We start from the raw sequence: 15,723 nt of genomic DNA, 5'->3' as shown, positions 1-15,723 counted from the left end.
TATTTTAGACATCAATTGGCCATCACAAAAATCATATGGCTCAGTGATTTTTGACATTTTTGCTACCCCAGAGATACCCAAGAGATAGTGTTAGTGTCCTCTGAGTGGAGGTTTTCCCAGGTTCTTAGTGATCGTTGGGAGAAAAGAATTTCAGGATGCACCACATAAGCCAAGCAAGCAGCTTTTTATTGAAAGACTGAAAGCGAAAGTACACTCTCAAGAGAGAGAGGAGCAGGCTCCAAAAGAGCAGCTGCACCCGGACGATGTGGTTTTGGGTCTTTTGAAGTCTTACTAATTGAGGGGAGGAATATTCAAGACTAAGGGTTTGGCTTTTACTAAGAATTTGGGTAGTAATTTCTAGAATTGGGTTTCCTCCCATTTTCATACTTTATATGGTTGTCTTGGAACTGTCACTGTGATTTCAAGGGTGGAGAAATTTTAAAACCACAATGTAAATGATACTGTAATTAGCTGAAGTTTGTGTAAGGTGGCAGCAATAGCTGACAAGCCTGGTGAAGCTGGTTCTTGCTTGTGGTTATCAGTCCCTCTAGGGACCTTCTGCTGGAGGGTTGTTTACTTTAACACCTGCACCCACTCTGCAAGCCCCAGCTTCCCATCTCAGCCCTGTTTCCTAGTCTCCTACTCTAACAATAGGGCACACTCTCCTTCATAGCAGGGATATGAACTTGAACTCCTGACCTCAAGCAATCCTCCTGCCTTGGCCTCCCAAAGTATTAGGATTACAGGCATAAGCCATGATGCCTGGTCAGCAGGGCCATGAATAATGAGGATATGATTTTTACTGGGGAAGAATGAGGGGGTTGCAATTATTAATAATGACATCCATCTTCATAATGACTAACGTTTTTTAGGTGCTCACTCTAGGCCAGGAAGAGACTTAAGGCTGTTGCATACACTATCATATTATGGGGTTCAATTACAGATTAGAACCAGACTGTCTGGGTTCACAGCCTGGCTGCAACACTTACAAGCTGTGTGACTTTGGGCAAGTTACTTAACCTTTCTGAGCCTCATGTATAGAATAGGGGTATTAATGGCACGTGCCATGTAAAGTTATTGTGAGGATTAAGTGAATTAATGCTTGTAAAGGATGCAGAGGAGTGCCTGGCGTATATTAAGTCCTCAAGAAATATCATGTCACTACTTTCCTTGCAACAACATAGGAAGGCATTGGTATGCCCATTTTACAGGCAAGAAAAATGAGTCTCACAGACCTGTGTTAACTCTCCCAACATCACCAGCTACTCATGAGTGTGGCCAGTCTTTGAGCCCAGGCCTGCCTAACCTCACAGCCTTGTTTTCACCACTTCCAAAGAGGGGAGGAAGCACAACTGGATGAAGGGATGACATGAAGTTTAGGAGACACATAACAAGGAGGCATTGCAAAAAGCTTCTCTTCCCTGCCTAATTCCTTTCTTTGCATTTTAAACACGGAAATATGAAGCCCAGGGAAGGTGAGGCACTCAGTAAGTAGGAGAATAAACCAGAGGTGGAGTTCAGGCCAGGTTTCCTCAGGGTGCAGAAGGAAATCCAAATTGGCACCTTATTGTGAACTGGGAGCCGAGTCCTGATTGTGTTTTCTTGGACAGGGCTTGTTCTCTGTGCTGATGTTGGCCTGGATCTTCCTCCCCATCTACGTCGCTGGTCAGGTGAGTCTGTGGGGAGTCAGGTGCTATGCAACTGGGAGACCCTTTGGGAAGGTCAACCCTGCATTCCCTCCTTTACTCCACCACCCATTCCCCCACCCATGGGCATCCACCAGGCAGGCACTATGGGGTCCCAGCACTGGGAAGGGTTGATGCCTGGATGAGATCACTAAGAAGTCCATCCTTAGCTGTTCCCACTAAGTGACCAACGTCCAAGGTACACAGAGGACATTCAGAGGCCAGAAAAAACATGAACTCAAAAAAAATTTGTAATACCAAAACACAAATGTAAAACTCACAATCTCTTACAAATGTTAATTCCATAACATGTTACTGCTTTTAACTAAAAAAAATTTTATCTATTAATATCTCTGTATATGGTTCAGTGATTTTATTTCTTCCTTTGCACACAAAACTATAATAATTGTGCTATTTCTGACTGGTGTGAAATGTCAACATTTTTGTTACAAAATAATGCTGCTTTAGACTCTTCGAGAAGCAGTTTTAAAAATCATTCACGATCTCATTGACAGCTTTGTGTCACTCACACTCTCTAGATTTAATTCCACTTTAGATGTTCTGCATGGCAAGATCATGTGATATTACAGTGCTGTTGATAAACAAATAACCAATTTTAACTTTTTATTATGGAAATTTAAACATATATACAAACTGGAAAGAGTTTAAGGATCAGAAATCATGTTAGAAATCACTTCGTATCAGCAGTGCAGTCCTGTGTAAAGGGCAGTGATGCAGGCAGACATGACTCCCTTTGGAAATAAGACCCCGAGTCTAAAAGCGAGGCTTTTGGGGGCCTGGGTCTGCTCATGCCCACCTGAGACTCGCTCCTGCATAGACTAAATATTTGGGGTGTAATGACACTGGATTGGGAGAGCAGACCTCTTGGCCAAAGCATCAATAAGTTTTTACCGAATGCCTGCTATGGGGAGGAGTAAGGGAGGGTGGGGATGCAGGTTAGCTCGTAGGTGGGGCTGCCAGATGCTCTCAGCTGATGGTTTCCATCTTCTCTGGCAAGTAGAAGATAATGTCATCTGCTGAGATGAGGAAGAAACTTGTGGGGCTGAAGGTTGAGAAGTGACACAAGGATTTCAGGGGCTGCTGTAGTTGTTTGTAATGACCACAATGCCCATCGGTAGGGGACGGGACAGCCGCACTGAGGAATGTCATGCCATGAAAAGGGATGAAGTCGATAGAAGTGTTCTGATCTCCAGGCTATGTTATTAAATAAAAAAAAAATAACATTCCCCGGATCTAATCATCCTTTGAGCAACATTTTGCAAGTATTCAAAGGACAGATGAAGCCCATACTAAATAAGAAATGCCAGAGCGCTGAGAGACTTTAAAAAGCTACCCAATTCACATTTTTATTGGGAAATAAAATAAACACAGAGAAAAGTGATAAAACACAAAAGCACAGCTTAACAAACTATTGTGAAACGAACACCCACATCAAGACATAAAACGTAATGTCCCCTGCAAGCCTCAGAAGATCACAATGCCTTCCTTTCTCCTTGACTTTCATAGCGAGTGCTCACGTCCTTGCTTTTCTTTATAGTTTTAATTCTGCATCCCTGAACAAAATAGTTGAATTTTACTTTTTGGGGGTGGGGTTGTATATAAATGGAATCAGGGGTAACGTATTCTTTTGTTGCATGTAGCCGGTGTGTTAATATTCATTGCTATGTGGTGTTCTGTAGTATGACTGAGCTGCCGTATTTATCCATTCTGTTGTTCATGGGCATTTAGGTCGTTCCCAGTGTGTGGCTATGATAGATGGTGCCACTATGAGCATTTTTATACATGTGTCCTGATGCATATAAACACGAGCATTGATGGAGAAAATCTACCTACGTGTGGAATTGCCAGGTCATTGGATACATTTATCTTTGGCTTTACGAGATACTGCCAAACTTTCTCCCAGAGTGGGTCTATCAATTTTTGTTCCCACCAGCAGTATATGAAAATTCCCTCTGCTGTAATGTTTCACATCCTTGATGACACTTGCAATTCTCTGACTTTAAAATTCTTGCCTATCTGGTGCACGTGATAGTGATATCTCACTGTGCTTTTTTTTTTGTAAGAGACAGGGTCTTGCTCTGTTGCCCAGGCTGGAGAACTGGAGTACAGTGGCATGATTATGGCTCACTGCAGCCTTGAACTCCTGGACTCAAGTGATCCTCCTTCTTTAGCCTCCCAAGTAGCTGGGACTACAGGCATGTGCCACTACAACTGATTTAAAATATTTTTGTAGAGACAGGATCTCGCTATGTTGCCCAGGCTGATCTTGAACTCCTGGCCTCAAGTGATCCTCCTGCCTTGGCCATCCAAAGTGCTGGGATTATAGGCATTGAGCCACCACACCTAGCCCTCACTGTGCTTTTGATCAGCAATTCTGTTTATATGTTTTCTGGCCATTTGGATTTCCTCTTAGAGGAAGTAACTTGTCTCGGACTTGTGCCCATTTTTCTATTAGGTTATATGTCTTGTTCTTATTGGTTTGTAGTTCTTCATATATTTTAGAAACAATGGGCTCACGTGTGTTGCAAATATCTTCTTTTTTCCTCCTGTATGGCTTGCATTTTTGCTCTCTTTATAGTGTTTTTTTTTTTATTTCAGCATATTATGGGGGTACAGATGTTTAGGTTACATATGTTGCCCTTGCCCCCCCTCCCCCTTTATGGTGTTTTTGATAAACAGATCTGAATTTTACATTTACCACCTTTTCCTTAATGGCTACTGCCTTTTGTGTCATGTTTAAAAAAGTTTTTCTGGCCAGGCGCGGTGGCTCACGCCTGTAATCCTAGCACTCTGGGAGGCCGAGGCGGGCAGATTGTTTGAGCTCAGGAGTTCGAGACCAGCCTGAGCAAGAGCGAGATCCCGTCTCTACTAAAAATAGAAAGAAATTAATCAGACAACTAAAACTATATAGAAAAAATTAGCCGGGCATGGTGGCACATGCCTGTAGTCCCAGCTACTGGGGAGGCTGAGGCAGTAGGATTGCTTGAGCTCAGGAGTTTGAGGTTGCTGTGAGCTAGGCTGACGCCATGGCACTCACTCTAGCCCGGGCAACAGAGTGAGACTCTGTCTCAAAAAAAAAAAAAAGTTTTTCCTATTCCAAGGTAATAAAGGTATTAGATGTTCTCCAATATTATCTTCTAGAACTTTTCACATTTAAATCTATCATCCACCTAGAATTTATTTTTGCCTACCATATTTTGAAGATAGGATCATGTGACTACTACCCATCCAGACAATTAAAGACTAATTTTACTCATGAACATGGAAAATAAGCTCTGGGGCCCACCCTATCTCCATCCACTGTGTTCGTCCATCAGTGCACTCATGTATTCATTCACTGAAGGTCACTGACCGAGTAGTTTGCCCACCGCACACCAGGCTCGTTCTAACAAAAATTCCTCGTTCTCCGGGGCCTCTCTCCTTCCCTGGACCATTGCAATGCTCTCTCTTCTTTCTGGAAAGTTTCCCTTTTCTTTCTTGGTTTGGTTAACTCCTATTCATCCTTCAGATTTTAGTTCAAGCAACAACAACTCTAAGAAGGCCTTTCTGGCCTCTCCGATGAAGTCAAATTTCCTTCGTTGTATTTGTCACAGATGCCATTTTGCGTTTGCTTGTGTGATTATTAGATTAATATGTCTCTCCCATTAGACTGTGTCCCTCCCACAAGCCAGGGTTCCTCAACCTCAGTGACCTTTAGGACCAGATAGTTCATTGTGTGTGTGTGTCGGGCGGTGGTGGCGTTCTGTGCCTTGTAGAGTATGGAGCAGCATCCCTGGTTTCTTCTACCCACCAGCCGCCAGTAGCACCCCTCAAATTGTGACAGCCAAAATGTCTCCAGACATCGCCCTGGGTTGTGCAAAATCTTCCCAGTTGAGAACCATTGCATTAGACTGTGTGTCTGTCCCATTAAGACTGAAATATCCAGGAGGGCAGTGACCATCTGTTTTCTCCCAGTGTCTAGAATATTGCATGGCAGATAGGCAAATGCTCAGTAAACATCTGTTGGAATGAGTCAATACCAGGGTGTTACCTGAATTTAGAAGGAAGTGAAATGAAGAATGAGCCAACACCGAAAGAAGAGGCACTAATCAGGGACTAGAAGTCTTGGTAGAGTCTTAAGGCAGCGGCCATCAGAGTCAGCCAGTAGGAGAGCTGCACTGATAGAAAATTTGGGGTCTCAGAGGTGAACGAGGTCTTGGAGATGACAGGGTTCAGGTTTCAGTCAGAGAGATGGGTTGCTGGAGTGGCGACGCCAGACTGTTGTTGGAGCTCAGCAAACCAAGGTACCGTACGTGGTGTCTGTGTGTGTGTTCTCCACACTGCTACTGATGCTGCTTCCGGATTAGGGGCAAAGTCTAGAAAGACAGAGAGAGCTCAAAGGAGTTGGGACCCTCACTGAACACTGGGGGCCATTGAGGAGGGAAGGAAGTTGCCACAGCAGAGGGCATGGGTTGCAGGGGAAGAGGGAGGGCTCTTCCTTGAGCGTGGGTGGGTGACCCTGTGGACGTGGTCCGGGGAGAGCACACCGATGCTGAAGCGCCCTCACCGCCCCTCCACCGGGAGACAGGGAGTGTGAGGGAGCGAGGAGCAGCCGTGAGCGGGGGCCGGGGGGCTGGGGTCCTCTCTCCAAGGCAGCTGGCGTTGGCTAAATTTATTTCTCCTGAATGTGCACCCTGCTGCAGCCAGAGGGTGGTTCCTATGTTGATAGTGAGTCCTTCCTCACCAGGGCAGGGAGCCAGGAGTGGTCCAGGAGAGCAGTTTGGGGAGTGTCGTGGGCTTGGCTCAGAAGATCTTCTCTTTTACCTTCATCACGGATCTGGGTCATTTCCTAGATAGCCTGGACTTGAGGATCAGGGACGTATTTGAGACAGGAAGGCCTTTTGTGCGGTGTGCTAATGAGAGTCTCTCTCTCTCTCTCTCTCTCTTCCTTGCTGGCAAATTGCCTTTTTAGCTACTTTACAGGCTGCAGCCGAGGCTCTGCCTCCCATCTGTCAGCTAGCTTCCCATTCCTCCCCAGAGCCTGGTTTCCAGATGCCACTGCTGCTTGCTTTCTGGTAACTTCCACCCCTCCTTCCTTTCTTAACTCATTAGAAACGTCCTGCACGTGGAGGCTGTGCCTCTCTCTCTAGATTGCAGTGAAGGTCAATGGGTAATCGAGGCTGTCAGGATGCCAGGACTCTGACTCCTAACGAAGGCCAGGTGGCAGTTATCTCCACAGATTAGATAGCGAGCCCGCTCAAGGAGTGTCTCCCTTGCTGCATGCACCTGAATGGGCTGGAGCCCTCACGCCATCTCTGATTAGCCCTCGTGCCAGCACCAGGAATACATCCTACGTTCGATAGGGTTCGATTGACTCTCTCCTTGTATTATTCCCTGATCAAGTGTCACAGTTCAGCACAAGGCACTTGCGCTACTTGTGGTTTGCTGTGTCTGCCTTGCAGCGAATCAGAAGGTTGAGGCAAGACGTTGATTAAGATCGGATCCCGAGTTGGCCTTTTGAGGGGAGGAAAAGGAAAGAGAGCTTTTTATTTTTTTTCCTATATAAACATGTCCATTTATTCCTGGAGTTCACTTTTTTCCAACATCTTATTATGAAAAAAATTTGAAACACGTAATAAAATTTAATTTTACACTGAACACTGCTATAGGCGTGAACGCCTGTATTCCACAGCTAACATTTACTATTCTTTAAGCAAGCGTCTCCCAATCTCCCCTCCAGCGTCCTCTGCCTTCCCAGTCTGACCTTACAACGGGCAGCTTGCTGTTTATCAGCTTCCAGCTGGGGACCCATTCGTCTTTTTCCTGGGTTAGACTTGGGGACGCCCAAGCCACAGCAGCCTGGGGGAGGGGCTGCAAACATTTCTGCAAATCATTACTCCCTTCCCCATCCAAGATCTAGTACCTTGTGGAAGAGCTCTTGTCGGGCTCAGGTCCCAGAGTCAAGCTATGGTGTTGTTTCACCCCAAGTCTGGAGGGGTGCAGTGGAGGCAAGAAGATTGGGAAGGAAAATGCCAAACCTCAAGAAAATTACAACCCAAACAATAGCTCTCAGTGGCATGGCTCAGCCTCCAGGGTACCCAGGGTACCTCCTGCCCTCAGACCACACCCCCAAGGGCAGGAGGGAGCCACGGGAATTCAGGACGTCTCTGGAGCCTGCGTGTTCTGCTACTAGAATTCTCTGCTTCTCCTGGTGACCAGGCTCAGGGTTTACAGTGGAGCAATTTTCCCAAAGTTTGGAACATGGACAGAGGGAAATTCTTGAGATGATTTTAGGGGTTGGACATGGGGCCAATGACACTGAATCACAGGGTGAAGTTATTCCCTTTTCCACTTTTCCTCTTTCAGTTTTTTGATGAACTCAAAGGGGGAGTCTCGTGTCGCAGCCAGTGTGCCTTTTTTTTTAACACCTCTCTCCGACAACTCTCTCCCTCCCTCTCTCTCTCTCAAGAAGGAATAAGTACCTTCTGGGTCCAGAGTCTTTGGTGTGCAACAGTAAGTTGCCAGAAGAGAATAGAAAGTGAATGAATTGTTTTATTATCCCTACATTTATTTTTGCTGGTCCCCTTACATTTGATTTTCCATTTAAAGTGGTGATTTAAACTTCCCCTTTTTAGATACATTTATTTTAAATAAAAAGGTGAGTTGGTTTAAAGAAAAACATTGAGTAAATAACAATGTAGGATATGGCAACATTGGGATGGGGTGCACAGATGTCTCCGGTTTGGGAATATGATCATGGGCTTCGCACCCCTGGCTGGAACCCCAATTCCTCTGTGCCACACCCCTTTGCCCCCATTTGCTTCTCCCTCAAGTCTCCCGGTGGGAGTCCCAAGACTAAGGACCGTTTGTCCTTCTGAGTTTGGGGAGAAGGGAAGGGGCAGGAAGGGCTGGTGCCAAGAGGCCAAGTGCCCAGAACCCGCCGGTGGTGAACGCTCAGCTCTGACCTCCAGGTCACTACGATGCCAGAATACCTAAGGAGGCGCTTCGGTGGCAGCAGGATCCCCATCACCCTGGCTGTGATCTACCTGTTTATCTACATCTTCACCAAGATCTCGGTAAGGCGGGAACACAGCCTGGCCACGCCCCTGCGGCATGGGGAGAGGATGTCCCAGTCCTTTGCTGCGGATGTCCCCTGCCCACTCCCGTTTCCGTTCTCTTGGGCAGGCTTGGGGAGGTTAGAGGGAGATGGGAGGGGTGGGCAGAGGAGGTTGGGAGAAAAGGCCAAGGGAAGGACTCCCTCTCCTCCTCCACCGAAGCTTCTTAGGCGACATCTCAGGATGGTGTGTGTCCCGGAATGGGACTCCAAGAGCCCGACCAGCCCTTAGGAAGGGCTATTCTCTCCCTCCTGGGATCAGGCAGTTACGAGCTGTTACTCAGATATGCCAATGGTGCCAATTGGGCCTGCCCCACCCTGACCTTTGGATGGGCAGATCTCCCAGAAAGTGGCACAGAGCAGGTGCTTTGGCACCTTCGGGCATGTGCTGCCTGCCTGGCCCGGCTGCGCTGAAGCTGTCTTCCCTTCCAGGCAGGGGTGGGGAGCAGCTTGTCCTAAGGGAGGGGGTTGCGGGGACAGAAGGAATTTCATTCAATCCAAACAATGATGGACATATGCCAGCTCCAGCCAAAGGACTCACAGATGGGGGCTCCTTTCTAGAATGTTAGCTGGCAGTCTGGTGGGAAGCAGATGTGGGGAAGCTGCCTCAGAGAAGTTCCATCTCAGGAGGAGTTTAACAGTTAAAGGGGTATTGGCCTTCCAGAGGGGTGGACCAGCACGAGCAAAAGCTGGGAAGCACGGGTCGGCGTGACTTGTTGGAGAAACGGGGAGTATTACAAGCACCTGGATACAAAGTGAGCAAAGGACATGAGGGCCTGGCACGCAGCTCTAACTTATTTATTCAGCCTTTGTCTTGGGGCAGTGGGGAGCCACTCAAGGGTTTTAAATGGGGTGAGAAGGATGACGACATCTCAATGGTTTGATGAAGGTGGCAGTGTGGAGGACGGACAGAAGCAGAAGCCAGACCATTGAGGAGCTTGTTCATCAGCCCAGGGCAGGGGTCTCAAACTTAAAAGGTCACAGGGCTCCCATGTGAGATCCCTGATCTGGGACAAGACGGATGAAGAAGGGACAATGCATGACTCTTTTGTGTTTGTCAGAATCTAGGCGAGGCCCTCATGGCCGAGAACCTGTGCTGCCCATGTCCATTCATTCATTTATTCGTTTGTTCATCCATTCGTTTATTCATCCATTGACTTCCTGTCTCCACAGGTGGACATGTACGCAGGCGCCATCTTTATTCAGCAGTCTTTGCACCTGGATCTGTACCTGGCCATCGTTGGGCTGTTGGCCATCACGGCTGTCTACACTGTAGCAGGTATGAATGGGGGTGATGCTGGGAGAGGTCGTGGGCAGGAGCTGTGTCTCCCTCATCTTTTCCTGACCCATCTTCTGATGTTCCAGTGTGTTAAGACCATTCATTCATTAAACCTCACTCCATTGCCCTTGCTAATAGGATGTCTCTTGGCCATTATCCAAAGGAAGAGGATTGCCTGATAAGAGAAAGAATTTAAAAAATGCACAACTGCCTAACATGTTTTCCCATCCATGTGTCCCAGAACTATTTGTTGAGAACCCGCTAAGTGCTGAGCACATACATACACATGCATGATATGAGGCAGGATAATAAATAACCTTGATTCCGGAACCCGAGGTCAGGCAGCCGCATCTTCCTCCCTCAGACTTGCCTGGCATGTAATGGGGCCTTGACAAGTGTCTGTTGTAGTATTCACCCCTTCATTGTCTGCTCCATTTCCACGTTTCTCTGCCTCCTCTTGCATGCACGTGTGTGTGTGTGTGTGTGTGTGTGTGTGTAGATAATGGTACCTACTATGTGCTGGGTGTCATGTGTGTAAGCAAGACAGACAAAAGTCTCTACCACAGAGGAACTTACATTCTAGTGGAGATGGGAGACAAATAGTGAGCAAGGAAATCAGTGAAGAATGTCTGGAGATACCATTATGACCTGATAAGTACTATGAAGGAAAATTAAGCAGGGTGAAAAGATGGGGAATAATGGAGGAAGGTTTTTTTGTTTATTTTTTTTTTACATAGAATGTTCAGGTAAGGCCTCTCTAAGTGCCATGGAACACTGTTGGATGCTCTAAACAGAAAAATGGCAAAATTTTATGCAAGGTCCTCTGATACAGAAAGATGTTGGCTGAGTTGTCAGAGGCAACAGAAGCCATGTGCCTGGGGCCTGGGGAGGGGAGGGCAGCCGGTTCATCTTCGTATTCCTTGTTTGGGGTTCTGTCTCCTCCGGTAGACTGCAGCTCTATGAGGGCAGGGGACGTGCCATTTTGTTGGCCTCTGTACTCCTACCACGTAGAACTTAGCAGGTGCTCACCAGGTATTTAGTGAATGACTGAATGAAAGACTCCCACGGTGCCTGGCATGGGATAGATGCTCAGTAAACATTAGTGTAGACAGGAGGATGGGGTTAAGTGGTGCCAAATGTCAGGATCTCACTCTATTCGGGCTGTCTCATTGCACAAGCACACAGCGGAGAATTAAGGCCAGGATCTAAGCCAGGCCTCCTCCCACTTGTGAGAGGCCCATTCCTGCTGGCAAGGAAGGAGGAGTCAAGGACACCACACCCACAGGCACAGCTTTTTTTTTTATTGCACAGTGACTGTGCCCTCTGGTAAACAGATTCATATCAGGTAAGTGTCCTTTCTCCTTAGAGAAAGAGGAAAGAGGGAGATATAGGGAAAAGTAAGTAAACATGAGACAAACCCAAAGATTGCTCTGGCCATATGCTGATGGGTTTGCTACTAATATTGTCATTCCAGAGATTTTTCTACGTGGCAAAGCCAGCAAGAATCCCCTGAGGCAGACCACCACGCCCCTGTTCAGGAAGTCTAAGGGGCTCTGAATACCTAGTATTCGCATCCTCTTTCCAATGTTAAAAATAAAAACATTTCAGCTGGGTATGGTGGTGTCTGCCTATAGTCCCAGCTACTTGGGAGGCTGAGGAAGGAGGATCGCTTGAGACCAGGAGTTGAAAGTTGCAGTGAGCTATGATGACACCACTGCCCTCATGCTGAGGCAACAGAGTGAGACCCTGTCTCAATCAATCAATGTCGGAGCTTGGAGACTATGGCACAAGCATTACTTCCTATATCAGTTAGAAATTGGTGTGTAACAAACCACCCACAAATTTAAGGACTTGAAACAACAATGGTCTATTATTCCCCACAATTCCATGGGTTGCCTGGTCTCACCTGGCTCCACTGAATTGCAATTAGGTAGCACCTGGAACAGCTGGCTGGGACAAGGTGGCCTCACCCACATGGCTGGCAGTTAGCTTGGGCTGTCGGCTGGGCTTCTCCTCCATGTGGGCCAGCATCTTCCATTAGCTTACACTGGGCTTCCTAAAGCATGGTGGTCTCAGGGCAACATGAGGGTAAGTGCAGAAGCTGCAGGGCCCCCTGAGGCCCAGGCTGGGAGATACACAATATCACTTTTGCCATATTCTATTGGCCAAAGCAAGTCACATGGCCAAGCCCATATTTAAGAGGTAGAGATGTCAACTTCATCTCAACATGAAAGGAGCAGTGGAGTCATCTTGCAAAATGGGCATGCACACAGAGAGCAGTGATCATGGCCACCTTTGCAATCAATCAACGCTGAGAAATCTCCCGTCAGGTCTTCACCTTGCAGGTTTCCTTTGTGACCCAGAGTAACTCCTCTTCGTCAGATTACCTGGCCCTTACCGCTCATCCCCACAGGTGGCCTGGCTGCTGTGATCTACACAGACGCTCTGCAGACTCTGATCATGCTGATAGGAGCGGTCACCTTGATGGGCTACAGTAAGTGGGGTCCCAGGGTCACTTGGGTGGATGACAGCACCTCTCTCAAACAGGGACATCTGTTCTCATCACTGTGATCAGCAAACCCAGCTATCAAAAAGCACACTACTTGGGGATTCCTGTCGCAGGTGTTTTGCTTGAGGCCCGGTTATTTTAGCTAGAAGGGAACCGTGCTTAATATGGAAACTTATGATTTTTCAAAGTAAAAATTAATATTCCTTCTTATACTGATAGGGAAAAATATTGAATAAGTAAATAAAAGAGGGCAAAGGGATAGCTCTTCCTTACAGAAGATTCTAATTAATCCATGCAGATGAAGTGAGAGAAATAGAAGAATCACCATTAATGCACCATAGTAATAATCGCCACAGGCGAGATCCAGTGATCAATGCTAAAGTTAATGGGTGAAAGTTTATGAAGAAACAGGATATTTGCACAGTCTCAAAGTATCATGGCCCAAATATTTATTAATTACAACGTAAAAAATAGTCACTTTTCAAGTGGAGAAACCTGGCACCCACTACCATACCTAAGTAATGAAGGTTAATGTCACCAGTAATAAGACGTCCCGATGCCACGTGTCTCCTGGTCTGGTGCATGGAGGACGCAAAATCTCCTCTGTGACATTCTTGCCAAAAACACACAGCCTCAATTTAATCGCAAGTAAACATGAGACAAACCCAAGTTGAGGGACATTTCACAAAATACCTAATCAGTATTCTTCAAAAGTGTCATGGGTGTGAGAAACAAGGAAAGACTGAGGAGCTACCATGGAGTGGTGGAAACTAAGGAGACATACATCACAAATGCCATGTGGGATCCTAGACTGTGCATCAGGAGAGAAAGGAACATGAGTGGTGACATCTGAAGACTTCAGATCTGTAGTATCGTTAATAGTATTGTACCAATTTTGTCTTAGTCTGTTTGAGTTGCTATATACAATAAAATATCAACAAACATGTATTTCTCACAGTTCTGGAAGCTGATAAGTCCAAGATCAAATCGCCAGCAGATGTGGTGTCTGATCAGGCCTGTTCTTCATAGATGGTGCCTTCTTGCCACATCCTGGAAGGGGCTTGTTAGCTACCCAGGGTGTTTTATAAGGGCATGAATGCCATCCATGAGGACACAGCCCACGCGACCTAATCGCATCCTAAGTTCTCATTACCTTGGGGGTTAGGATTTCAACATATGAATTTTAGAGGGGCACATTTAGACCATAGACAATGTTAATTTTTTAGCCTTGATTACTGTGATTATGTAAGATGATAACATTGGATGTAGGGTATATGGGGACTCTGTATTACTTTTACAACTCTTCTGTAAGTCTCAAATTATCTTAAACAAAATGTTGAAAAAGTAATAACTATTAAAACACCTGTGATCCAGATGCTTTATCCCATTTAAGGTTCATAACAACCTAATAATGTTGGTATTGTTGTCACTCTTTTTTAAATGAAAAAACTAAGGCAGTAACTGTTAAACGACAGTTTATGCCTACAGTCACATAGCTAATAAAGCTAGGGTTCAAAGCCAGGATTCAAACCCAGGCAGACTGACTTCAGACCTCATATCATTAAAACCATCATACTGCCTGATAACAGTGGGAAGGTAACCTGGTAACAAATTTTATGGGAAGAGTCTAGGAGCAGAAGTCAAGAGAGGACAGGCAAGACTCGTACTTTAACATTGTACCTTTCTGCACAGTTTGAATTTTGTGTATATGTCACTTTTATCTTTGAAGCAAAAATTCAAAGAAATAATCATGGAATAATACATTAGTTTCCCAATACAAACAGCAACAAAAAATTGCTTATGATTAACTTGAACAAAAAACATTAGGAACCCTTATAAAAAAAAACTTTACTGTTATGTATAAAGAGGAAATACAAATGAGTAATGAATATATGAAGGACAAATGTCTAGCCTCACTAGCTAAATGCTTGGGGTGGTCACTATCATAAATAATATCACAAACCTTTGAACTTCTCAATACTGCGCCAGCAGCTCATAATACGTGGTTTCAGAGGCATGAGAGAGCCAAAAGTTAGCTCTTCACATGGTCTGTTATTCTTAGCCAAACCTCTAGATATTTCCCCATAAAAGTGTGGGGTCTCCATGGGGGACTTTCATTATTTAAGTCATTACAACCATTAGTCAGGAGAGGGATTACAGATCGACCCTCAACGATCTTCATCAATCTACTGTATCTAGTAGACATCCCCCCGCAAGGCATCTATCCGTGGGTTTTCACATGTACTCTTGAACAACTCACATCAGTGCTGTTGCAGGGATAACTGCATTTGTATGTTTCATTGATCGTTTCTATGAACTTGGGAAGGACAGGATAAAACTTCCAGGGAGTTCTGGGCTTCTCTTGTATTGTACCATCTTTTCATGGTCCCCTTGACAGTTTTCTGCTTCCTTGTTCTTGCAGAGGGAAGAGCCTCCCTGTTATCTTATAGTTCACAGAAGGATAAGCTGGGTTCTCTCACAGTTGGGTGTGGGTCTTAGCCCAGTGTTCAGAAAACATCCTCCAGTATAGATATGAGAAATATGGGGCCAGGTGTGGTGGCACGCACCTGTAGTTCCAGCTACTCGGGAGGCTGAGGCAGGAGGATCACTTGAGCCCAGGAGTTGGAGGTTGCAGTGAGCTATGATGATGCCACTGCACGCTAGCCTGGGCAACAGAGCAAGACAAAGAAAGAAAAAAGAAAAGAAAAGAAAAGAGAGGAAGGGAGTAAGAAAGAAATATTATTCTGAGAAGCAATTGTGGGGCAAGGGAAAACTTACGTTTCACTGAAAAGTCAACTGAAAAATGCAGATTAAGAAGAGAAGAGGCATACACATTTATAAGCATGTCGGGGGAGAATCACACAGTGATTGCCCAATATCCTAATGGGGTACCGATGCTTATATACCCTACTCCTTAGGGGAAAGGAAGATGGGGAAGTGTGGATGATTTTAGGTGGGTAGTAAATGATTTTTCCAGGAATTCAATGGGCTTGAAGAACATACGGTGGCCTGGGACACAATCTGCTGGGCCCACAGAGCAGACAATGGTTTGTGACAAAAGTCTGTCCAGGTGTGTTAGAGACTTCAGTGTTTCTTCCCGCGATATGAGTTCAGTTAGTGAGAACTCAGGGAAGGG

General features: G+C 45.8%; 1 protein-coding gene across 4 annotated transcripts in view; it reads left to right on the top strand.

Moving 5' to 3' along the window:
- SLC5A11 (solute carrier family 5 (sodium/inositol cotransporter), member 11) overlaps positions 1 to 15,723 on the top strand; it is a 46,340-nt gene that overhangs the window by 17,237 nt on the left and 13,380 nt on the right. For 2 of the 4 annotated variants that reach the window (XM_012644949.1, XM_012644947.1), the window contains exons 5-8: positions 1,611 to 1,670; positions 8,657 to 8,761; positions 9,973 to 10,078; positions 12,492 to 12,572. In XM_012644949.1, coding sequence (XP_012500403.1) covers positions 1,611 to 1,670; positions 8,657 to 8,761; positions 9,973 to 10,078; positions 12,492 to 12,572 — 352 coding nt within the window. The remainder of the gene's footprint in view (positions 1 to 1,610; positions 1,671 to 8,656; positions 8,762 to 9,972; positions 10,079 to 12,491; positions 12,573 to 15,723) is intronic. The other 2 variants (XM_012644950.1, XM_012644948.1) reach the window with 1 other exon arrangement.

Source organism: Propithecus coquereli, unplaced genomic scaffold, assembly GCF_000956105.1.
Source record: "Propithecus coquereli isolate 6110/MARCELLA unplaced genomic scaffold, Pcoq_1.0 Scaffold223, whole genome shotgun sequence".
NCBI lineage: Eukaryota > Metazoa > Chordata > Mammalia > Primates > Indriidae > Propithecus > Propithecus coquereli.
This window is presented reverse-complemented; position numbering and strand designations above follow the sequence as displayed.